The following is a 26,044-nucleotide window of genomic DNA, read 5'->3' as shown; positions in this document are numbered from 1 at the left end:
GGAGCTATCAAAATAACCCTACAAATATTAAAAATATATTAAGGTAATATTACAATTGCATGCCAACATATATGATAGCTTATATAACATGATCTATATTAGAGAAGGATCCGTGTGCTGCTGAGAAGAAAGTGTATTCAATCATTGATGGATGGAATATTCTGTACACATCTGTTAAGTCTAAATTATCAATTGTATTTTTTACTTCTATATTTGCTTCTTTATTTAGTTTTTGTTTGGAAGATCTATCCAGTGGTTATAGAAGCATGTTAAAGTTACCCAGTATTATTGTGTTGTCTATTTGGTTCTTGAAATTGAAAAGGGTTTGTTTGATATAAGTAGATCCTCCATTGTTTGGGGCATAAATATTTATGATTGTTATGTCTTGTTGATGTATAATTCCCTTAAGAAGTATGAAATGGCCTTCTTTGTCCCTTCTGATTAACTTTATCTGATATGAGGATAGAAACCCTGTCTTGTTCACGTGATCCATGTGAGCAATAGGTTTTTTTCCCATCCTTCCACCTTCAGTCTGTGGATGTCTTTGCCTGTGAGTTGAGTCTCTTAGGGACAGCTTATTGTTGGGTCTTGTTTTTTAATCCATTCTGCCAGTTTGTGTCTTTTGATTGAAGAGTTTAGACCATTAATATGCAAGGCTATTATTGACATATGATTTGTATTCTCACACATTTGAGTTTATTTCTAGTTTTTAATTTGAATTAGTTTCTCTTTTGATTGACTGTCCCTTAGTGTAATTCCTCCCTTTGCTGATTTTCACTGTTTTTTTCATTTCATCTTCATGGAATATTTTGTTGAGAATGTTCTGTAGTGCAGACTTTCTAGTTGCAAATTCTTTTAACTTTATCATGAGGGTTTTTACTTCTTCTTCAACTCTGAAGCTAAACTTTACTGAGTAGAATTCTTGGTTGGCATCCATTTTCTTTAAGGGCTTCATATGTTGTTCTAGGACCTCCTAACTTTGAGGGTCTGGATTGAGAAATCAGCTGAGACCCATATTGGTTTCCCCTTATACATAATCTGATATTTTTCTCTTGCAGCCTTTAAAAGTCTATCCTTATTCTGTATGTTAGGCATTTTCATTATAATGTTCCTTGGTGCGGGTCTGTTGTATTTTGGTACATTTGGGGTCCTATAAGCCTCTTGTATTTGATTTTCTATTTCATTCTTTAGGTTTGGGAAATTTTGTGATATTATTTCATTGAAAAGATTGTGCATTCCTTTGGTTTGTATCTCTGCACCTTCATCTATTCTGAGAAATCTTAATTTGGTCTTTTTATGTTATCCCATAGTTCTTGGAAGTTCTGTTCATGATTTCTTAACATCATCTCTCCATAGTCAACTCTATTTTTCAGGATTATGTACTTTGTCTTCATGGCCTGAGGTTCTGTCCTCCACGGTCTATTCTGTTGGTGATGTTTTCTATTGAATTTTTAATTTGGCTCATTGGTTCCTTCATTTCAAGGATTTCTACTTTTTTTTTTTTTTTCCAGAATCTCTGCCTCTTTTTTGAAGTGATCTTTTACTTCCTGTATTTCCTCTCTGATTTCATATCTTACACCATCCTTTACTTCCCAGATCGGTTTAACTATGTACATTCTAAACTCCTTCTCTGACATTTCTTCCACTGTGATGTCAGTGGATTTTGTTATTATTTTGATTTGTTTGGGGCAGTTTGTTCCCTTGCTTTTTCATGTTGTTTGTGTGTCTACCCATCTAACAGTATGGATCTGAGGCAGTAGAGTTTCTACCCTGAGGACTTCTAGTGTCCCTGAAGGTTTCCAGTACCCCATGGTTTAGGGGGATACAAATAATAACAACAACAAATGCAAACAATATGTAGCATTAAACCAAATAGTTTCTACTATGATGCCTACAATGTTAATTATCACAATAAACAAATAATATGATCAGTTATTGCCTACAACAAAAATAGCAAGTTTGCAAAAGGGTTTATAATTTCAAATGATGGACAGGGAGAGAACAGAAATGATACAGTATGTGATGATTATGAGGGGAGAGGAGGAGAGAAGACAAAGGTAAAAAAATTAAAGAAAAAGTAAAAGAACAGTAGAGATTGGCTTTAGCAGAAAAATGGAGAGAATCAAGGGAAACAGGAAGGAGAAAAATGTACATAAAGTGAAAATTTAAAAAATTAAAAATAAAAATCAAAGAATACCAAACAAAACTAAAATATAATAACAAAACATCCTAGCCATGTGTGGTGGCGCATGCCTGCAATCCCAGCAGCCTGGAAGGCTGAGACAGGAGGATCACAAGTTCAAAGCCAGCCTCAGCAAAAAGAGAGGTGCTAAACAACTCAGTGAGACCCTGTCTCTAAATAAAATACAAAATAGGGCTGGGGATGTGGCACAGTGGTCAATGCCCTGAGTTTAATCCCCAGTACCACCCCTTCCCCCCAAAAAAATCTTCATGAGAAGTTAAAGAATTCTTTCCACTGGAGTCAAAAAGATTCTTAGTTTCTTTTCTCAGCAGTATTAGGCGGGGTCTTCTGCAGTGTGATGCTCCACCCTCTGGATTGCTGGAGTGAGAGAGGTAATCCCACAGGCGGAGCTCCTGGAGGCAGGGTTTAGGCTGAGGCAGCTCCAGGTTCTTCACTGAATGCCAGTTGGTCTGGAGATTTTAAATCAGTGCACCTTTAGTGTCCAGTACTTGCTGGTCCATGCTAGAAGACTGTACCCCAGGGAGCTCCCCTGGCTTCCACTCTAGTGGTGGGGGAGCCAATTCTTAGTCCCCTACACATCTGCAGACCCCATATTTCCTGGTCTTGGGTTCAGTCTCCAGTCTCTCCTGCCCCCGCCCTTCCGAGTTCCCAGCCAGACACGACTCTCGAAGCCAGTCCTGCAAGGATTGGAGAGGGAGGGGCGGGGGGGGGGGGTTTCCATGACTAGTTGTCCCCTGTGTAAGCCTCTTCCTGTTTGATTTTCTCCTGGTCATTTAAGCACACTGTGTTGTGCAGTGTGTGCTTATTGGGTCTGTATTTCAGGCCAAACTCTGGTTTGCCAGGAATTGGCCCCCTTAGCTGCTGGCTGCAAAATGGTTCCTTCCTTAGTCTTCCACACACTGCCTAGAGAGATGGCAGATTCTTTCCCCACACACGGATATTGTGCAGTGTGACCTTTTCAGGTTTGCTGGGCAACATCCTTGGTCTCTAAACCCTCCATACCCAGACACACCTTGGGCCTCCCAAGAATGTGAGTTCCTTTAATTCTCTTCTCCCTCCACTATGCTCAGGGAGGGACCACTCTGGCTGGACCTTCTGGGATTGCTTTCTTATTTTATTATATCTGACCTCCTGTGTCCCAATCTGCTTTGAATGTCCAGTTTTAAATTCCAGCAGCTTCCCCCTGTGTTTTTTTGTTCACCCACCTTGCTGAGAAGCTGCCTGTCTGCTTTCTTGATTTCACTCCACCAAGCAGCCAGGAAAGCGACCTCTTCTATTCCGCCATCTTGCCAACTCCTACCAGGGTAATTTTCATCATTGTCACAGAAGTGTGCACCAACCTGAAAGATGATATAATACAGGGAATAAGATGGTACTTACAGTTTCTCTACCTAGAATTCAGACCCCAGATGTGCCACTCACTGTGTATCCACAGGCAAGTTATTCAAGTCTCTGAGTTTAACAACTGACCTGCCTCTTGGGGTTGCCAAAAGGATTGAAAAGCTGATACACCTAGAGCACTTAGGACCTAGGTGGCATGTCATAATGGTTATCATTGTTATTAGTTATCCTGATTTCAGTTATTTCATATGGACATGGTGATTTGCATTATCAATAAGTAAACAGTATAAAATTAGATTTATGCCAATCTAAACTTGCATATTTGGACCATATGTTTAGTATATGCAAACATATTGAAGTATTTGTTATGTTTTATATCATGAAGCACTTGTATCTAGTGTTTACATTAAGGTTCTTTATAATATTTCACTTGAAGAAAAAGATTCAAAAGCATTTTCTACATGCCATTGGTCTCCACAAGCTAGCTATCTGGTGACGAAGAGTCAGGCCAGGAATGGAGTGAGATTCACAGGGAGGACCAGCTGGCAAGGTTTCTCCTGGGGACAACCTGAAGAAGCAGAAGCTCCAAGGTTATTACTGTTCCCTTTAGTCTCCTAGCATCTTCAAAGGACAGAGAATCAAACTGCTTCCTTATTAGGAGTCCACTGAACTGTGTAGGTTAATCTAGAGTCAGTGCCAAAGTATTCAAGGTCAGAAAGTTGTAGTAGGAAGTTGGTCCTCTAACCCTGACGGTTCTATTCAAGACCCTAAACTAAACCAGTGGTGATGGAACAAGGAATGAGATAGATTTGAGAAAAATTTCAGCGGCAGAATCAGTAGTAGATGAAAGGAGGGGAAAGAGAAGCCTAATAAAAGAGTGACTGCCAGGTTCCTGCTCTGGGGCACTTGGGGATATTTGTAGGGCCATTAGCCAGGACTGGGAAGGCAGAAGAGCAGAGCCGACCTATGTATTAAGATGAGAGCACACAGACCTGTGCACTTGAAACAGTTACAATATTCAAAGTTGAATGAAACACATGAACTGAAATGTGAATCTCTTTGGTACCCTAACCACAGATAAATTGTCTTTAAAATCATCAACCTGCTGAAAGCTGGGCAATAGTGCCTTCTATATGGAAGAAGAACATGGTGCAGGTGGAGAAGCAATTTCCCCTTTAAAAAGTCATGAGCTAGATGCTGCACCCATCACTCCTGCTCATATTCTCTTGGCTGGGATTTTATTCTATTTATGCCCCGAGAATTTTTATGTGTTTTATCTCCACAATTGATGATGAATTGTAAGCCCTTATAAGAGTCCACTCTGTAACTTTCCTATCTCCAGGGACTCTCTGCAACCCAAGTATTGATGTTTTTGGTGGCAGCTATTACTGCAGTGTTCTAAAAATGATTCTGTACTTCCTTCATTCCTTCTGAATTTATTAATTGAAATTCCTTTGGTAGGAAGAACTGTTCCTCCTCTCTCATTCATTTATTTTATCAACTATAAATGTGTGACTGAACTTGGAAATTGGAGTGGTTCTTATCTAGTTACATTTAGATCCTAAATCCTGTTTGCTTTAGTTTTTACTTTTTATTTTGAAATCATTTTAGATTCACAACAAAGTTATAAAAATAGTACAGAGGTTTCCCAGCACCTACCACTCAGTTTTCCCTAATGTTAACATCTTTTATAAACTTAGTACAAATGCCCAAACTAAGAAATAAGCATGGGTCATTAGTAATACTACAGACGTTAGGGCTTCAGGAATTATAGACTTTACTTAAACCTCACCATTGTTTGCCATGAATATCCTTTTTTTTTAGGATTGTATATTACATTTGTTATGTTTTCTTAGTCTCCTCAGATCTGTGTTATTTCCTCAGTCTTTCTGTGGTTCTTATGACCTTGTCATTTCTTTTCTTTTCTTTCTTTCTTTCTTTTTTTTTTTTTTTTTTTTTTAAAGAGAACTGACCAGCTATTTGTAGAATGCCTTTAAATTTGGGGGTATCTGATGTTTTCTCATGGTGAGACTGGGCATTTGGGGCAGGAATACCACACAGGTGATGTTGTGTCTTAGTGTAGCACAACTGGGCTCACGTGATGGCCACGCTTCATTACAGCTGATGCTGACCTCACTCACTTGGTTATGGTAAAGTCTGCCAGGTTTCTCCCCTCTCAGGTGGCTGTTTATTCCTTTGCAGTTAATAAGTGTGTTGGGAGAGATCATTTTGAGGCTCTCCAAATAGCCTATTGCTCCTCAAACTTTCTCTGCTAATTTTAGCATCATTTGGTATTGTCAGTGGCAGCTATTAGTGTAATGTTCTAAAAATGGCTCTGTACTTCCTGCATTCCTTCTACATTTACTAATTGAAATTCTTCTGTATGGAAGAACTGTCCCTTCTGTCTCATGAATGTATTTATTCAAACACTTAATTTATATCAGTAAAGACTCCATATTTATTTCATCCTGTGGGTTGTAATCTAATACGACTATTCTTTATTTTGTTGCTCAGATGGTTCCAGTTTGGGCCACTTGGAGCTCTTTCAGGATGGCTCTGTTCTAAATTGTTCTGAAACTCGGGCAGGGATGAGGTGCTGATGGCTTGCTCCTACCCGGGAGCATCTGTGTGCTTGCCGTCTTAGAGGTTTAACAAGTGCTGAGGACAGACCCAGGCTGAGACACTGAAGTGCTGGGATTTCCCCATGGGCCACAGAGCTCCTTCTTCATTTTGAAAATAGCCAGGAAGGATTTTCTCACTTGTGTATTAAAAAAAAAAAAAAAAAAAAAAGAGCAAAAGGAAGATGGCCCTGTATTCAGGGAACCAGCCAAACACCCAAGTTGTTTAGTTCAGTATTCTCACAGATCCAACCCTGTCTTGCCTTTCCTGCTTAGATCCCTGAATCCTCTCTTGTGAGATAAATCCTCTCTTTTTCCTATTGTCAATAAGAATTCTATGATCTAACTTATCTTGGTAGAATCTTCTCTCTAAAATATAACAAGCCTCAAGTTAGGGTAGTTCAGTGAGTTGTTAAGGAGGCAAAATGTTCTGACTTACTCCTTGAGATATCCAGACCAGTGGTTTCCTCCAGAAACCTCTCATTCCTTCCTCACCTTCTATCATGGGACGGAATGAGAGTTCCTTAACATGACTATGCAGTCTGTTATTAAGCATTTACCCATACATGGTGATTGATTACATCATCTGTAAAGAAAATCAGGGTGAGTGGATGATAGAAACTCAGAGTTTGCCTTCTAATTCCCTCTCAGTTGAGCAATGAGGTTAGTGGCACTGTCACTTTGCATTCCCTTGTCAGTGAATTCTGTCCACAGCTGCTTGCTTGGTGTTCTCAGGACAGAGCACCTTAGGAAGCCTGGGTGAGATGTTATAGAACTGCTGCTTCAACAGCCTCCAAACCGTTGGAAGTTTGAAGCAGTTAGCAGACTCTTTGGCAGACAGTGGCATTTTCACACGAAGATAAGAACATGGGTTGTTTGGAAAAGATCCTTAAGCAGACCCTGATTTCAGTTTGATGCATCTTATCAACCATTAATTTTCCTTGATTCCCTCCTCCTCCTGCCCACAAACTAGAAATCTGGCATTTCTAAGCCTTGTGCTGTTGTCCAAGAGGCTGGTTCTCGGGGTGAGTTACTAAGGGCCACCCTCTCTTCTTCCTTTCATAAAGCAGGAATTGAATTTTAATTGGCCCATTCACAGAGGTGACTTGGAATTAGAGTCCCTCCCACTTGCACGGAACTGGTGAGGTCAGGCCGGTTCAGGCTGGCTAACTGCAAGTGCAGGGAATTGTTGGGAAGCTTTACCACCCAGGGCAGAGCAGAGAGCAATAGCTGGGTGAAATGACTTTTTATCCCACTCCTGAATATGACATTAGATTGCCCAGGGGGTTGCTGTCTAAGATGTTTCTATTTGCCACAAGGTAAGTCCAAACTTGTTAGAATGAGATTCAGAATCTTTGAGCTCAAGAGCATTAACTAATGAGCCTTTAACAGGTGTCTTTTCAATGCTGGGGTATACCTGTTTATGAAGAAAAATAACCACTACGTGTTAAATTGAATCCTCTTTCCCTAAATTGTCATGAAACTGTTCATTGAGAATCTCCCATGAGTCAGTGTGCTATCAAAATTCTCTGTTTACAGTCTGAATTACAGACTGAGTTTACAGTCATTGTCTCCTATATATAAATACAGTCACTCTCTTCCTTGAGATGTACCTATCTAGAGTGACTTTATCTCATTCAGATCAGCAAATGCTTTGTGTTATAACTTCATGGTTTTGGTTCCTCATTTCTGGGGGGAATTTCAGAGTAACTTTCTGTTTCTTGTAGGAAAGGCTATGTATCCATGAACCAGTGGCCAAGTTTTTCTCTGTCCTCATTGCCAACATTTATATAAAGAAAGGAAGTTTTGTTTTTTTTTTTTTCATTTACCCTTACTTATCTTTCCCTGATGCTCTTCCTTTCTTTATGTAGACATATCATTTTCCTTCTCTCTAAAGAACTATTAATATCTCTTCCAAGACAGGTCTACTAGCAACAAATTGATCAATTTCTGTTTGTCTGACAAAGTCTTTATTTCTCATCACTCTTGAAGGGTAATTTCACAGGGTACAGAATCTAGGTTGGTAATTTTTTTTCCCTCAACACTTTAAATATTTCACAACACTTTCTTTCCTTGCCTGGTTTCAGAGATGTTAGATGTAATTCTTATCTTTGCTCCGCCATAGGTAAACTGTTTTGTTCTGTGGTTTCTTTTCAGGCTTCTTTCCTTTCCGTTTCCTTTTTTTGTACTGGAATGGAATCCAGGGGTGTTCTACCAGTGAGCTATATCCCCAGCCCTTTTGATTTTTTGAGACAGGGTCTCATTAGGTAGCTCAGGCTGGCCTTAAACTCGTGATCCTCCTGCCTCAGCCTTGTGAGTAGGGTACAGGCCTGCATCTCTGTGTCTGGACAGGCTTTTTCTTTATCTTTGGTTTTCTGTAGTGTGAAAATGATATGCAGACTTACAGTTTTTCTGACATTTATTACGCTAGGTAAACACCTTTAAGCTTTCTGGATCTATGGTTTGGTGTTTGACATTCATTTGGGGGAAATAATCATTGTTTCAAATATTTCTTTGGTTCTTTTTTCTCTTTCTTCTCCATTTGGTTTTCCTATAATGTACATATTACACCCTTGGTACTTGTCCTATGATCCTTGGATATTGTGGAGTTCCCCGCCCCCCAGTATTTTTCTCTTTGCTTTTCAGTTTTGGAAGTTTCTATTGAGTTATCTTCAAGCTCAGATTCTTTCCTCAGCTGTGTCCAGGATGAATAGTGGGGAAAGAGTACATGAAATCTCTGTGTCTTCTGCTCAGATTTGCTATGAACCTAAAACTGCTCTAAAACTATAGAGTCCATTCAAAAAATGAAGTAAAAGAAACCTGTGATTATATTCCTAACTTAAAAGGTTGTCTTCTCATTCAGCTTTGAAATTATAGTCATACATGAAAGGAAATATCGACAGATAGCCAATTGTACATAATTTATCTCTGACACAATTGAGGGTTTGACTTCTTCATTATTTTCCCCCCTATTTATTTGAATTCCACTTTTATTCTTTATATATATATATATATATATATATATATATATATATATATAATTTTTTTTTTTTTTTTTTTTTTTTTGTACCAGGGATTGAACCCATGGGCACTCAACCACTGAACCACATCCCCAGACCTCTTTTGTATTCTATTTAAAGACAGGGTCTCACTGAGTTGCTTAGGGCCTCACTAAATTGCTGAGGCTGGCTTTGAACTCATGATCCTCCTCTCTCAGCCTCCCAAATTGCTGAGATTACAGGCATGTGCCACCACTCCTGGTTCCTTTATAATCTTGATTTGAAATCTTTGTCTATGCTTAATGTCTGTGCTTGTTTCTAGCAATGTTTTTACCTAAAAAATAGGATAAGGAAAAGAACAGGTAGATGCAACAGTCAGAATAATGTTGTAGATCTCCAGCTGACTTGAATATTTGTTTTATCACTATAGGCGTTCATTTTATTATTATTATACCATATAAATGGTAAAAAAAGTATAAACTACTTATATTATAAAGCAGTTTTATATATAGAAAGGTCACAGGGCTGGTTTTTCAAGTTGTATTTGGCATTCTTGCATCTGAAAGTGAATGAGAGAGATCATTCTTTGGGTTTTTTATTCTCTCCTGGAGTGTCAGGTTCTATGTTAGCAGTGGTGGTGGTTAAACCCTTCCCTGTTGTTTAAAAAAAAAAAAAAAAAAAAAAAAAAAAAAAAAAAAAATTCATTATGGAAATATTGGTAGGTAGGAAAGGAGTAGCTAGAATGGGTGTCTAGAAGTTTTCTGTGTTTTCAGTAGCTCTTAAATCCTCTGTTCTTTTTAATCAGGTTCTAATATTTGGAAACTATTTTTATGGACAGTTGCTTTTCTAGTATGATTTTAAAACAATGGATTCTTCTTTTCACTACTGCTTAAGGTTTTTAACTAAAATTAGTTCTTTTGCCCTTTCCTTTGTTTTCTTGTCTCTTAATTCCTTATTTGTGACCTCTGCCTTAAATGAGGAGGAAGACAGTGATAGAAGTGAAAAACACCATACCTTGCATCAGATTAACTCTGAAGTTTCTTTAGTGGGGCTGTTTGGGGGATGTTTTGTTTGTTTGTGTTTGAGTGGTGTTTAGAAGAACTACCCAGAGAAAAGGCTTCTGCCTCAGGCACACTCAATATACAACCTTCTCTTCATATGATTTGACAAACGCAATTTAAAGTATTTTTTGGCATTGTACATAATTAGCTATGCTTGATTTTGAAATATCATAGTTGGTACTTGGACTCTTAAACTCGCGAAGGACGAGGACTGTGGGTTTCTGCATCGAGAGGAGGATTCTAGCTGTGTTGGCAGAGCAACCTTCTCCGCCTGCAGTCCCCTGGGTGGAGGAGGAGAATCATTTACCTTGCACTGGGCTCTGCCGAGCTAGTCCTAGTTTGTCTGCCAACAGGAGTCCTCTGGGAAAGTCCCCAGTCATCTTTTCCCCAAAAGCAGTAATGATATAGGGACCCCCAACAATCTTTCAAGTTCTCTTTAGTTATCTAAGCCTCTCTGAGATCTATGAGAATCTGTTTATAGGTGTAGGTGTCTGCATATGTGTGTGTGTGTGTGTGTGTGTGTGTGTGTGTGTGAGATAACAAATCAGTATCGCAGTGATTTTTCCTAAGCTCTAACACATCCTGTGGCACAGAAAGATAGTAGGGAAGAAAATCCCAAAATCGTAAAAACTGCCAAATGAAGAAATCGCTAGGAACCTATCCATCTTCCCTTCCTCCAACAAAGTGTCTAGTTTCAAGTTGAGAATCAAGAAACAGAAATTATTTTTTGGTAGACTGTAGGCTATCCTATTTATGCTGTGCTGTTCTGGTATAATTGAGTTTAAAAGTCAACAAATGACAAAGGTGAATGCTGTTACAGATCACAGATACTATAGTGTTTGCATACATTCTGTCATGACATGTGCAAATGTTGATGTGTGGGACGGACTGGTGAATATTCTGATTCCTTTGCATGTGTCAGAGTTGAGGGGGAGATAGGCAGGGGGAATATTGAGAAAAAGGATGTTTTCACCATCATCACCCCCTGGTGACTAAGTGAGAAACGCCCACCCTGGGCTAGTCCCTCTCATATTTTATTGTAATATTTTTGTGAGGTAATCAAAAATGTTTCAGAAGGAGGGTGGGGTGGAAATGAACTACACAGTAGTGAAAAGGATGTGGGGAGAGGTGTGGAGGAATAGGGTAAAGTACAGTCCAAGAAAAAGGTTTTGTCTTTACGTCAATTTTTGGTGTTAGTCTTATGCCTGTATGGTAGTAGGCTTCATGCTTGATTCAGTTGTAAAAGCCAAAAGTCCCCAGGACATATTATCAGGATGTGACATTTAAAAAGAATGTCTCTTTTTAGAAAGGACTCTGTGTTGCTATGAGATTATATTACCTAATGCATACTTTTCCACCTACTGGACCACCTTTTTCTTATTCTTTTCTTTTCTTTCTGGGTAGGAAGACTGGGATTGAACCCAGGACTGTGTGCATGCTAAACATACATTTTTACTTTTAAGCTGCACCCTGAGCTCATGAACCACGTTTGAAAGCCACAGTTTTCTTTGGTGTTTTAAAACCTTGGGAAAGTATTCCTGTTAGGCTTCTGTGAATCTAAAAATTCTGAGGGATACCCTCAGGGAGCCCAGGAGTCATAGAAACCAGAGGTTGGGGATGCTGCAGAAGACTGTAGGATTTCTCAAAAGTGATGTCTTTGCCAACACTGTGTGATAGGACAGGGTGTCCTGTGGACATTTGGAAAATATCTCACCTAGAGTGAGTTCTCTGGATCTGTGAATGAAACTGTTATGAGTGCAGCTCAGGGTAGCTTGACTTAGTCCTAGTTTTCAAATTCTATGTATTTTCATCAGCAGTGTTTGGAGCTTATAATTTTCCTGTGAACAGAAACTGCCCCAAAAGGCATTGTTATTAAAATATGAGAATCAGCTTTTCTATACTAAGATATTATTATAACTTCCAAAGATTATTTGTACAGTGACATTTAATTATTCATTTTGACTTTGTTTCTTTTTTAAAGTGTGAAAGGGATAATTTAGCAATTACTACCAAAATTGCAAGTGCATCTGCCCTTTGAGCCAATAATTCCCCATCTAAGAATTTCTGTAGGTATGTTGCCCTACATGGAAAGCAGTACATGGACATGGCTATTCATTGCAGCATTATTAGTAATAGCAAAAGACTGGAATTAAAAAAGTATCTACAGAAAGAGTCTGGCTAACTAAATATGGTATGTGCACATACTGGAGTACTACTAGCAGCTGAAGGGGATGAGGAAGCTTATAAGTATTGATGTTGAGTGCTCTCTAGTATGTATTGTTGAGTACAGAACCCAAGGCATAGAACACTGCATATAGGTCCTTTTGTTAAGCAGGTGAAGTGAGGTTTCTGTATTCACATTTGCTTTTTGCCTCTGTGGTGCTGGGGATCAAAGCCGGGCTTTGCACATCCTGGCAAGCATTCTACCACCGACCACATCCACAGTCCTTCATGTATGCTTATAGTCACATGATGAAACACTGGGAAAGAATTTAAGATAGTAAGTAACTACAGTAGCTAGTTGTAGGAGGAAGAAAAAATTGGGGTTGAGGGGACATGGAGGACAGGACTTCACACTGACTTTGACTTCTTTTTTAACCATGTGAAGAATACCTGAAGTAAATATAGAAAAAATAATAAGTTTTGATAAATTTTAGTAATGAGTATGTGGGTAGTCTTTATATTAATCTGAATGCATTTATATATTTTTGAAGTAAGTCATAATTTTAATAGATGAAGAAGCACCCCCATGTGGTGGCACATGCCTGTAGTCCCAAGCTCCTGGGGCAGGGTGGGGGGAGAGGGGAGGGTCATGAGGCAGGAGGATCACTTGAGCCCAGGAATTCATGGGCAGTCTGGGGAACCTGCTGAGACCCTATCTCTAAACAAAACAAAATAATTGAGGAAAAATAGGGGATAAATATCAGTGATGCACAGAACCTTGGGAAATAATGAGTTGTCCTCACACAGGTGTTCAGTAAGTGTACCATAAAGATCCTCAACAAATCTTTGAAAAGTTCATTCACATAGACTTAGTTTACAGAATACATCGATAGAATGTATTACATTTCTCAGTTTGTGGTGAGTATGGAGGGTTAGACTAGAACCTTGTTTTGATGGAATTTGTCATCTGTTTTAGTGTTATGCACTAAACCAAGATGAATGGACAGGTAAATGTGTTGTAAGTGGATTAAGAAATGATTCTTTTTATTTTGTGGTGCCGGTAGTCTGAGTCTGTTTTGTATTCCTACACATTTGACTCATGTCTGGTTGGCAACTGGCATGATTTTAGAATGTTGGTGTAACCAGGAGGGCCCACGCAGAGTCTCAGTCATAACAGCTCATCAGAGAACAGCATCAACAAAATAATTTCAGCTCATATAAATGCTCATTTTCCAAGCTACAGTTGTTCCCTTCTCCATTTATTCAAGGGTATGCCAATCCTTTGATCATCTAAAGTCCCACTGTGCTACCAAGCCTTTCAGACCCTGTTCACATGAACTTTTGGTGCTTATATCTAAAATGCCTCTGGCGCCTTACATATGATCTGAACATGATCTGAATCAGTGTCATTAACTCTTCATTCACAGGTGCTGGCCACACTCTGTTATGTTCTTTAAACACCCCAAATCATTCCCAACTCAGACTCTGCATTCCTTGCTCCTTCTGTGCTATATTCTTCCCCCAGCGCTTTGCATGCTGATCATTTAGGTCTTGGGTTGACTGTCACTTTCTCAAAGAACCTGTCCCTGACCTAAATAGGGACCTTCAAGTCATACTCTCCCATTACCTGGTTTTATTTCCTTTGGAACACTTGTAATTATATGAAAAAAAAAATGCGTGTGTGTGTGTGTGTGTGTATATTTATGTATAAATATATATATATTTTTTAAATTTTGCTTACTTGCTGACCATGTGTCTCCCAGCTCTGCCCACCCCACCTCCCTCTAAGCTTACTGCTTAGAAATGAAGAGCGTGGGCTCCAAAGACAGATGTCTGTGTTCTAGCAGCAGCACTGCTCCTCACTACCTTTGTGACTCTGGACAGGTTATTTAGTCTCTTATTCAGCTCATTTTCATTGTTAGTAAATATTTATTGTAAAGATGGCATAGAGGTTTAGAGAAAATTCTCAAGTGCCTAGAATGGTGCTTGGCCCTCAGTAGGCACTCAAACATTTCTTGAGTGAATGAGCAACACTCTGATTTTACATAATAGTACCTTTTTTGCAACTCAGTCTTTCCAAGGAGATTACAGACTCCTTGAGTCCATCTGTGTGACCTTGCAGATCTTCAGCCTCAATTTAGAAAGGTAAAAGGCACCCAGTGGGTGATCAAGGAATACTGTTTAAAATACCTGAAGGGCTTCTTGTAAATTTTCAGAAACATGTTTTGCATTCCTGAATCTGTGCTAGGGCTAGATCATCTAAGAAGGACACAGTGTCACTTGCTAATTCCAGTTTCATCAGCCTGCCCATCCCACACAGTTGAACTTCCTTGTTTGTGGTCAGGAATGCAACAAAAGGGCTTTGTTTGAATTCTGCCCACATATGAAACTTAGTTTGCTGAATTTTAAAATAAATCGTCTTCTGACCCTTATTGATACGCACACTATGTAATGTATTTTAAGAAAACATTTCTTTATCTTTTTAAAGATCAGAGTGATCTCAAAATGTGAAAGCATGCTGTGCTCTTTAGGAATGCTCAGTACATTATTTGCATCATCGGAAAAGTCAGTAAATAGCTATTGGACTTCTTTGGTTATCTCAAGATACAATGAGTTATATTTCCAAAATGGGAGGCTATTTTTAAAATATTTTGTTTTTCAATAGATAGTACATGTACATGGTACAAAATTCATAAGTTAAGTCTCTGAAATAGAGTGAAAATAAGTTGTCTTCTCCAAAGGCAGTCATTGTTTCTAATTTCTAAAAATATTTTCTGAAAATACTCTTCACATGAATAAACACATATGTGATTCTGTATATTTCCCCCACCCCTGCATACTGTGTACACAGTTCTACATCTTGTCACTTGACAATGTATTTTGGAGATATTTCCACATAATATTGTAAGAACCCAGGAAACCATGTGGGACACGGGAATTGACATAAGAGGGTTTATTAAGCAAACAGAGTGTCTCCCTGCAGGGTAAGAGAGAAAATGAGAGGAAAAGAGAGAGTGTGCACGCAAGAGAGAGTGTGAAAAGCGAGGAGGAGAGAGAAAGTGAGTAGGAGAGAGAAAGCAAGAGAAAACATGGCGGGGAAGCTATCCTTAAGCAGTTGAATTCCGCCAGGCTGACAGGAGACCAATAACTGCAAACTGACTGATGAACCAATAGCTAGCTAGGATGTTCACAGACTGACAAGAAGCTGGGAGGTGGGGAAATGACTGCAACAGTAAAGGGCGGGGAGCAGCTTTATATTACATTACAAATATGTATAGAGCTACTCCTTTCTTTCAACAGCCTGTAGTATTTCATTATGGAAGTACCTTACTGGCTTAACTAGCTTGCTGCTGATGGACATCTAGGTTGTTTTACAATCCTTTAATCAAAAAAATTTTTTAATTATGCTAGATGTTACCAAACTGCCCACCATTCAGGTTGTACCAATTTATACTCTACCACAGGTTTGATTGTTGATAGGCCATTTGGGGGCATCTTTTCATTCTTCTTTTTTCATTCTATCACCTAACATCGATATGTATAGTGTGGAAAAACCATATAAAACAGATTTCTGTTTGAGGGCTTCTTCCAATAGTATGTTGTACCCAAAACAAAGTTTTGGGATTTTTTTTTTTAAAAGACTTTTTGACTTGGTTGTTTCAAAAATTACCCTGTTCTTCTTAAGCTATAATACCTGGATAAAATCTGTTATCCCACCCAAGGCAAATAAAAAGTCATCTCTCAGATCTCCTCCAAAGAAAAAGCTCCCCAAGTCAGGTCTTCTGTTTTGACATTGCAAGTCTTGGGCTTACTTTGTGAAGCACTTATTTTATCTTTACTGTAGTTTACCCGCCAGAATGTAGGTTCCTTAAGGGCAGAGACAACATCACAGTCATTAATTTTTAAAAATATCTTTAATCAGTTTCAACTCTCCTAGTCCCCCTTACCATGTCCCTGGAGCCCTAATCTGCTACATCAACCCTTCCCTCTCCCCTGTGCTGAGCTAGGCTTCATAATGAAAATAGAGGCTACCAGGTGTGAAATCCCTTCGGCTTTCATCCTGCCCACACCCTCGAAGAAGGTCAGCTTCTTGCCTCTTTCTTCTCATCTTATATTCCTGCATAAGGTGATAGATTCTTTGCACCTGAGCTCTGGCATCCCATCCCTTCCTTCCTACCTGTCTAAGGAGCATCATCCTCCCGTGTCTTCAGCCCTGCATGTGTGTACCCTTTGTCTCATAGAAACTTGCTCAAACTTCTCATGGTTTAAAACAAAGCCAGCATGATCAAAACTTTTTTCCTCTGGCCTTGTAGGCTTTGGACATTATCCCCTTTAGAGCCAAGATTTTTAAAGAATATTTTTCCCTTGCTATCTCCATTGCATCTCTTACTTAGCTCTTATCCCACTATAATCAGGTTGCTTCTCTCATTGTTCATAGCCAAGACTTATTACCAAATCCAGTGGACATGTGTCTTATCAAACTAATCTGTCTGTAGCAGCTGCACTGATTGAAGGTTTCCTGCTCCCCCATCTCCCCAACTGCCACCACAAGGTTTTCTTGAAACTCCCCATACTCTCCTGCTTTTCTTCCTACTTCTCTGGAAGCTCCTTCCTGGGCTTTTTCTCAGACATCCTTTATCCTAAATTGGGATGGTTGTCAGAGACCCATCTTTAAACTACTTCATCTCCCTATGCATTCTTCCTGAACAACCTACCTTTCTCAGATGTGCTTTATGGCTCCTGACTTTCTGTGTGCAGCCAAGACTTCAGTCCTCCAGCCTCTACTGCCTCCCATATGTCTCCCCTAGAAATCCCTGAGGCCCCTCGCAGTCCATGCCCCAGTGTGAGCATCACCTTCCATATCAGCTTCTTTCCTCCCTCCTTCTCTCCACTCCCACACCTTCTGTTTAATGATACTATGTTCCAGTTCAATCTGGAAACATAAAGGCCACACTTCCTCCTGGACTACACTCTTCACCACCACCTCTGTCCCTCTGGTCACTGAGACTGGATTCTGCTGTCTTGATAGGTTTAAGATCTGTCATCTCTTCAAGTTCGTTGCCACTGCTTTAGTGTTGGGCTCTCATTATCTTGTACCCTGGCTGATACATTAGCTACCAATCTCATCCCTCTCAAATTCATTGTCCTTGTTATTGGGAATGTCTTCCTGAAACTCAAATCCAAGCCTGGCTCTCGCTGACTAAGGTTCTAGAGCCATAGGACACTGTCCAGACCCTTTCAGTGTGGTGTAGCATGAGACTTTTTATTATCTGGCCCCTCCTCCCCTTTCACCTGCATCTTCTCCAAGCCCTCGTGTTCATCATCTCCTCTCCAGCTAATTTGGTTACTAGTACCAGGTTCTTGCACATTTCCATGTCTTTGTCATGCTCTTCCTTCTGCCTGGATGGCCGCCCTTCTTTTTCCCACTTTTATCTTATTCTGAATAAATCTCTCATGGCTGTTAGTCAGCTTTACATGACTGTAACAAATACTCGAAATAATCAACTTACAAAGAGTGGACTTACTTTGGCTCATAACTTTGGAGGTGCCAAGCTGTGACTGACTGGTTGCTTTTGGCCTTGTGGTGAGGTAGCACATTGTGGGGGCATCATATGGCAAAACCTCTCACCTCATGGCCAGGGAACGTAAGAGGGGAGGGTTGACTCCTACCACCCCCTTCATGGCACATCCATGAAGACCTCTCACTAGGCCCTACTTCTCAAAGTCTCCAACATCCCTCAATAATGCCACTTTGGGGAACAAGCCTTTAACACATGGGCCTTGGAGTGACATTTAGGATTCAAACTATAACATTTCAGCCTCTGGCCTCCAAAGGCCAAAGTCCATCTCACAATGTAAAATGCATTCAGTCCATCTCTAAGGGTCCCTAAAGTCTTAACTGTTTCAGCATTGCTCAAAAATCCAAGTCCAAACTCTCCTCTGGGACTTAATTCTTACCTATAAAAGTCAAAACATTAAATTCTTGTCTAGCATCTAGGGCACACTATAACCTTACTGACTGCAGCCCACATGACCTCTCTTGGGCAAGTTTCTCATGCTCCTTGCAGCTTCTTTTGTCGGGCATTCCATCTTCCTTACATCTATATCTTTTGTGGGGGTCTCCATTATAGAGACTGTGACCCTGCCACACATGCCTGTCCTCCCAGGCTTTCCTTTGATATCTTGGTGGAAGCCTTCATGATCCCGTAACTGTTGCTGGGTTTGCAGGCATGCAGGAATTTTTACATCACATGGACAACCCCAAGGTCTGCTGCCAGTGCAAACTGTACCTGAATCCACTTGAACCAGGGCTGCAGTGGCCTTAGGATGCATTGCTGGCTTAGGCTGCCCTGGGTGAACAGTGTACCCCTGGATTTTTACAGAAGCTCACAACTCAGAGTTTACCTTGAGTCTTGGAGACTTGAACTTTTTTTTTTTTTTTTTTTTTTTTTGGTTGTAAATGGACACAATACCTTTATTTTATTTACTTATTTTTATGTGGTGCTGAGGGTTGAATCCAGTGCCTCACACATGCTAGGCAAGTGCACTACCACTAAGCTACAACCCCAGCCCCAAGAGACTTGAACTTTTAAGCAGTGCTGGATGAGTTAAGACTTTGTGAACTCTTCTCAAAAGGATCTGCCTTAGAATGTCTATTTATTTATTTATTCATTCATTCATTCACCCCTTCATCCACCCCGCCCCCCAGTTCAATCAACCAGCAATAGCCATGCCACTCTCTGAGTGCTTTGCTGTCTTTGAAGTTTTCTCTACCAGAGAAACTAGTCTATTACCTTTAAGCTCAGCCTCCCCAAAGTCTCAAGGTATGGACAAAATGCATTCAAATTCTTTGCTTTGGTGCAACACAGGCAGCTTCTAGTCCACTTTTCAGTAAATCCTCGTTTCCTTCTGAAACCTTAATAGCATGTACCGTTACTGTCTACATTTCTATAAGCATTCTGAGCCCTCACCAGAATTGCCTGTTAGGCTCTATTTACAGCATTCTAGGTTTTCTCTAGCTTGAGTCTCCAAACTTTCCCAGATTTCTCAATTTAGGCTTCTCCCTAAGGTCTCAAGTATAGTCACAGAAATGACTCCACTTCTTGGTACTGTTTTGTGTGTGTGTGTGTGTGTGTGTGTGTGTGTGTGTGTGTGTGTGTGTGTTAGCTTTTCATTACTTTAACAAATACCTGAGACAAAATCAACTTATAAAGTACAAACATTTATTTTTGCTCACAGCTTTGGAGCTTTCAGTTCATGATTAGTCTACAAAAATATTTCATAGTTTATTTAGTTAATAGTGAAGCTTTCCTGACCTAACCCTGCAGGGTTGTGACTCCCTCCTCTATACACTGAGGACCTTGGGCAGGTGTCTGTTATGGAACCCATGACACTTATAGTCGTTTGCTTCGACACTCTTCTATACTGCAAATAATTTGGGTCTAGTGATACTTTATTCTTCTTTGTTATCTCCACTGCTAGAATAGTGGCTGGCATATAGAAAGTCTATAAATGTCCCCTGAATGAATGTTAAGGAAACTAAGAAAAGGTCTGGATAACTAAAAAAAAAAAAAGTCTTGGCTGGTAGGGTGGAACACACCTGTAATCCCAGCAACTCCAGAGGCTGAGGCAGGAGGATGGCAAGTTCAAGGCCAACCTGGACAAGTAAGCAAGACCCTGACTAAAAAATAAATAAATAAATAAATAAATAAAATTGTAAAAGGGCTGGGGATATAACTTAGTGGTAGAGCACCCCTGGAGTGAATCCCCAGTACTAGGAGAAAAAAATTCTTCAAAGCACAAAGTGAGATTTTTTTCACTTGACCTGGGTGAAGCAACTCCATTTGTCTTCTTTTTATTGTCCTGTGCATAGCCCTTCAAAATCTGATTCAGAACTTCCAGGAGGTGTCTGATCTCCATGAGAGGTGTACCAACTGATACCATATCTGGATAGCTATATTCATCAGGGTACCTCCCCGTATCCTTTGGGGTTTCAAACTAGAGGGTATCTCTGGAACCTCTGAAGTTCTTGGTGATCATCATCCCATGCCTCATCATGACAAGAGAGGGCTCTGCTTTCTGTGGGATTTATTTGGGCCTATCAGTTTTCCTCGGCAGGAAAAGGGGGCCAGTGTTTTTAGCTAGGCATGGACAAATCCTGCTGGGTTCCTCAGCCTTTCAGTGGTGCTATGCTGAGTTCACTCTTCACCCACGTTCATTGGCTTCTCAAGGCCAGACCTGAGTCCCAGGGCTAACATCCTGTTACTGAGAGAGGTTCACCAACCCCTTCACTAAGTAGCTAGGACATGGAGTATGAAGATGACAATTTTGTTCTTTTTCCTTGCTGTTTTGGACCCATTTGGGTCCAAAATGATATGTATGTGAAATGCTCCCAAGAGGTTTTACTTTTTCATTTTGGTCTGGGTTTTTGCTGAATAATTATCAGCAACATTTGTTGAGTACCTGAGGTCATATGTAACTGGCTTTAAGCCCTGGCTACCAGACTTTCTGACTGTGATTTGGGCTAGCCCTGAGGAGCTGTAGAACTAAGAAAGATTCTAAGCACTGGACCTAACAGCGCAATAAGCTGGGAGTCGTTAGTCAGGAGCCAAGGTTGAAAAGGGGTAGCTGCGTTTGAGGAGCTGGTTGAGGAAGCATCAGCCTGGTTTCTAGGGAGCTCGCTGTCCAAGGTCAGAGTGGAACCAGCAGCAAGAAGGACATGCTGCTAAGATGCTGAGCCATTAACCTAGAACTCCCGATTGCCCCCTCCAAAATAAGGACTGTTTAACTTTGGGGTTTCTCTTACACATTTTAAAAGTTGTTTCAGATTAAAATGGGGTCAATCCAGTCTCTTTGATTTCTCTCTTTTTAGATGAGCAAAGACTTAGGGAGGAGAAGTGACTTACATAGGGTCACACAGCAAGTTGATAACAAAGCCAGAACAAGAACCCAAGTCTCCCAACACCTGGTCTATTATTCTAATATGCTTAACAAATGAAATTTTATTGCCATCAGGGGAATGAGTTTCATTTTTATTATGGAAACTTTTTCATAGAAAAGGGATGGGTGGGTTTTTAACCTCAAGGTTAAGTACAAGGGATTGGAATAACTTAGAGCTCTTATCTGTACCATATCAAAGTGTAACCCTGGATCCTGTAAACGTGTTTCTAAACTACAGAAAAATTCCCCTGCAGTCTTCCAGTTCAAGTGTTTTCAGCATGAAATGTCTGATAGATCACCTCACTGTTTTGCCAAAAATACAGCCCAGCAGCTCTCCTGACTCTGGCCTTCTATAGCAATGTGATCCTTCTTGCTGCGCTCATCCTTCATTGCTGCAGTCTGAAGGACACCCACATTCGCCCTTTGGTTTGTCAGTCCTTTGTGTTTTAAGGGCAGGATGTTTAAAAGTTTAAGTCATTGACTTGAAAATGATAAACTTTTGGAGACCACTTTGTTCTCTGGACTGTGCAACTTGGAGCATGTCAACATTGAGTCCTCCTGATTTTTATGCAGCTCTTACCGAGAAAATAGTATGTATTCAGCATCAGGATGTATAGCCACACAAAGTCCCTTGGAAATGGGAAGGAATTGGTGCTCCCTTTTTAAATATGGATAGAGGCCAGGAAAGACCACACAACCATGTGTGTTTTACATTCATAAAGCACTAAATGTTAACATGCAGGCCGTCTAGGTGAAGGTAATATGGGAACTCTTTATCCTAATTTTACAACATTTCTGTATAATCTGAAATTATGTCAAAATAAGGAGCGAAATAAAAATACCGATTAAGCAGAGAATAGTAGTGATTGGTAAGAGAAAGAAGTAGTGCCATCTTCTTTCCAGTTTTTACTTGGTTGCTTTTCCATCTCTGAATGACATGGCAGTCTCCGCTCGCAAATCCCCAGGCCCCAGCTGAGACTACTGCTCGTGTTGAAGAGGTCCTCTCTCCTGTTTCCCCAGGCGCAGTGAACCTGCAGGCCGACCTCACTCGTGGCATACAACCAAATCTGGGGAGCACCAACCTGATACCAGCATGATGCAGATATCTCAGGGCACAATGGGCCCTCCTTGGCACCAAAGCTACCATTCCAGGTAAGTCACTACAGCTAAGACCTAGGGGTTCTTTTAAACATCTTACTCCCAGAAAAAAGAGCATTTTCTGCTTTGAAAACACTTTGTCATATACACCTTGAATCTTTATCCTTTTAAAACGCCTATCACGAGTGTGAGTCATCCTTATATCCTGGGCTAGATGGGCTTGAAGAGGGGCTAGAAATATAAAGGACTCTTCTGGGTGTTCATATGAGGTATTTATAGGACCCGTCAACTCTTGTCAGGTACTTCTTCAATTGCCCATTGTAATAGTAGATCAAAAAACTTGACAGACTTCTTCCTTCAGTGTTTAAATGTCCTATCTGCTTTAGACAGAATTGTATGTTTTTTATCCGCATGATTCTGCTCTTGCGTTTGAACTTCCCACTTGGATTTTCTCCCTCTGTTAAGGCAATTTATCCATCTTAGCTCAACAACTGCAGCAGCTAAGATCTGGAGGGGTACACAGTGCTTGCCTGAACTCAAGTCATCTTTTATGCATATCTTTAAAGCAGATATAATGTTATTCACCCCACTTTACAGAACAGGAAATTAACCCTTGGAAAGGTTAATTAGTCCAAGGTACAATGGCTTATCAATGCCTGCTTTAAGACAGAACTGAGCTAGGTTCCAGAGTTTTTGCTTGTAACCACCAGTTTATACTTCCTTTGCTTCTCTCTTGTGCCAGTCGGAGTTTGCTCAGAAAAGAGCTGACCTGCCATGAGCATTATAGGAGAAGGGATTTATTCTAGAAATCAGATCTTATATAATTGAGAGGAACTGGGGAGAAGGGAGTCAAACCCACTCAGACACAGTAAAGAGAGAGCCAGGACTACCTCACACCTGCCACAGATGCAAAACGGCATCTCTCCTCCAACCCCCAGAGAGGCAGATTCCACAGCACATCTTAACTTGTGAGAAAGGTTGGATGAGGATAATAGTAGGAATGTGGAAAGGCCAAGAGAGTAAGGGTCATTTCAGGCCCCTGTATAGGCAGAAGATGCAAGTGCTGGTGTACAGGTATTAGGAAGGGGGGCACCGTACAGCTCTGGAAGCATGACGGGGCCGATGATGGCTGTGCATTGACCAGGCCAAGACTCAGTCACAGCCCTTCATGCTCAAGTCTGGTCAAGGGTCCAGTCCAGTCCTAGACCTCTCACTGATGGTCACAGGGCAGACCTCTCCCAGTGTATTAGGCTAAGCTTCAAGTCACAGGAACAGACAATTCCTGGTTACAGACCGTCCATTCCTTGCCATGGCCCTCCTAGTCACCCCAAAGGAATTCATTCACACCATCTGAGCCTTCTGTTCTCAGAGAGCAGGTCCCCTTTTCGTGCCCCTTCCCCACATCTGGAGATGTTGGGGCCATCATAAGGTAATGTGTGGGACCTAACAGTTTGAAGGAAGAACAGCACAGCGTAAGGTCCTTGGGCTGTTAAATCAGACTTGGGTCTAAACCTCACCTTCACCACCTACCACATGAGCTTGAAGCAGATCATTTAACCTCTTTGATCTTGGCTTCCTTTTCTGTAAAATGAAATAGTACCTATGTCACTTGATTGTTGTGAGGAGTAAATAAAATAACATGTACAGTTCCTGGTACAAACACTCAATAAATGACTAATTATACTAATCAGGCTAAACACATAGAGGCATGGTGAAACCTGGTAATGAATTTGAAGGTTAAGGGCATAAACCAGCAACACTTATAAATGCAGATGTATATTAGCAGAGTGCCCCTCTGAGTGAATGGTGGGATCCTTTGAAGCTTCCTAACCCTAACCTTATCAGGAAGCCCTAAGTCTGCAGTTATACTGTGACCTAAAAATGTGCTGGCCTATGGCAGAAATAAGACTACTGCTGGGAGTGCTTAGAATAACTGCTTACAGTAACAGCGGTGAGCTCCGCAGGCCTCGGGGGATGGTAGAGTTGCCTCCAGAAGTAGAGTATTCTGAAGGCAGAGCTTCTCCGCCTCCTGCCCCCCTCCCTGTCCCAGACTGCAGAGGGGTTTAGGCTGGCGATCTGCCCTTGTGCCTCCTCTCACTCTGCCTCTGTGAACCAGGCTTCAAAGTAGCTCCTCCCACACTGTGACTGTCAGCACAAAAGCACTGTGTGGTACAAAAGGAAAAAGGAAAGCTGAGATGACCCAAAATGCTGCAGAAATGCGCATCCTCTTCTGCCCCCACGGATCAGTTCATTCCGTGCCTGAGGCTCGAGTCCCACTCCTGAGGCCTGATACAAGCAGATGGAGAAGCGCTCCAGGTGTGTTTTAAGGAGCACAGTGGCATCTAGTGGTCTGGTGCGCCAAATCAATTGGTTGGTTTCCCTCTGTCAGCCTTAATTTAGTTCCCCAAACCCACTCTCAGGTCTGTTTATGGTTCTGTTTTTCATTAAGAAGCGGGAGTATGAGGGAGCAGGATGGTGATGGAGGAGTGGAAGAGAGAAGTACAGACACACTAAGGACATCTAGTTTGGGTTTTTTGGTGGTTTTGTTTGTTTGCAGTGCTGGGTCTGGTACCCTAGACCTAAGGGCTCTGCCACTGAATTACACCCCCAGCTCAAGAAAGACTTCTAACTTTAAATGACTGTTAAGCTGGATTGGATTTGGAATTTCTCTGAAACTTTCTTTCAGCAGCTTTGTGCCAAATCCTTGTCACTGTCTTTTTGTTGCCCTACAGGAATCTCACATAGGGGTTGTAAACTAGCAAAGTACATTAGAAGTGACCTTGAAAAGTCTTGCAGTTAAGTCTTTTGATAAGAGGTTGAAATAATAGTAATGAAATACTAAAGTACCAGCACTTACTCAGGGGTCCACTCTTTCGCAAATATGAGTTACCTGTTATGTCTCAGATGATTTCTAGGTATTGGAAGTAAAATGCACCCCCATCTTACAATACTTATTTATTTCTCAAAGCGTGGCCATGGGATGATAATCCATTAGATGCTCCATGGAAAAAAGTGATAGGGTTAAATAATTTTAGAAAATATTGCTCAGTATATTTCCCTTTTAGAATAGCTAATGAGCCAGGTGCTATGGCAAATGCCAGTAATACCAACTATTCATGAGGCTGAGGCAGGAGGATCAGAAATTTGAGGTCAACTTGGGCAATTTGGAGACCTTGTCTCAAAAAAGAAAGGAAAAAAAAAAGGCAGTTGAACAATAATTTATTATTAGAGTCAGAAGTCCTGCAAAAAGTAAAACTGTTTAACTTATTTAGCCAGTATTTTCCAAACATATTTGATTATTTAAGGAATTTAATGTTCTGTAATTATACTTTAGGAAATAGTTCCATATGCTTGCATCATGCTCTTTACAGTGTTCTATTTATAAAGTACTGTTAAACATACAAAATAGTCATTTTATAAGAGTACATATATCTGCCACAGAAATAACAAACATTTTCTAATGTGTGCTTCAGTTCTTTTAACATTACCAACAGAATCAAAGTTCTTTTATAGGGGCTGGGGTCATGGCTCAGTTATAGAGCACTTGCCTGGCATGTGTAAGGTACTGGGTTCGATTCTTGGCACCACGTATAAATAAATAAAGGTCCATCAACAACTAAA

At 40.6% G+C, this 26,044-nt stretch overlaps 1 protein-coding gene across 3 annotated transcripts in view; it reads left to right on the top strand.

Annotated features, from left to right (window-relative positions):
• Shroom3 (shroom family member 3) overlaps positions 1–26,044 on the top strand; it is a 172,088-nt gene that overhangs the window by 112,410 nt on the left and 33,634 nt on the right. For all 3 annotated transcript variants that reach the window (XM_047566174.1, XM_047566173.1, XM_047566175.1), the window contains exon 3: positions 22,346–22,477. In XM_047566174.1, the coding sequence (XP_047422130.1) occupies positions 22,419–22,477 (59 nt within the window). In that variant the 5' untranslated portion in view covers positions 22,346–22,418. The remainder of the gene's footprint in view (positions 1–22,345; positions 22,478–26,044) is intronic.

This window comes from Sciurus carolinensis, chromosome 10 (assembly GCF_902686445.1).
Source record: "Sciurus carolinensis chromosome 10, mSciCar1.2, whole genome shotgun sequence".
In the NCBI taxonomy this organism is placed as follows: domain Eukaryota; kingdom Metazoa; phylum Chordata; class Mammalia; order Rodentia; family Sciuridae; genus Sciurus; species Sciurus carolinensis.
The sequence above is the reverse complement of the archived record's forward strand: the minus strand, read 5'-3'. Positions and strand labels throughout refer to the sequence as shown.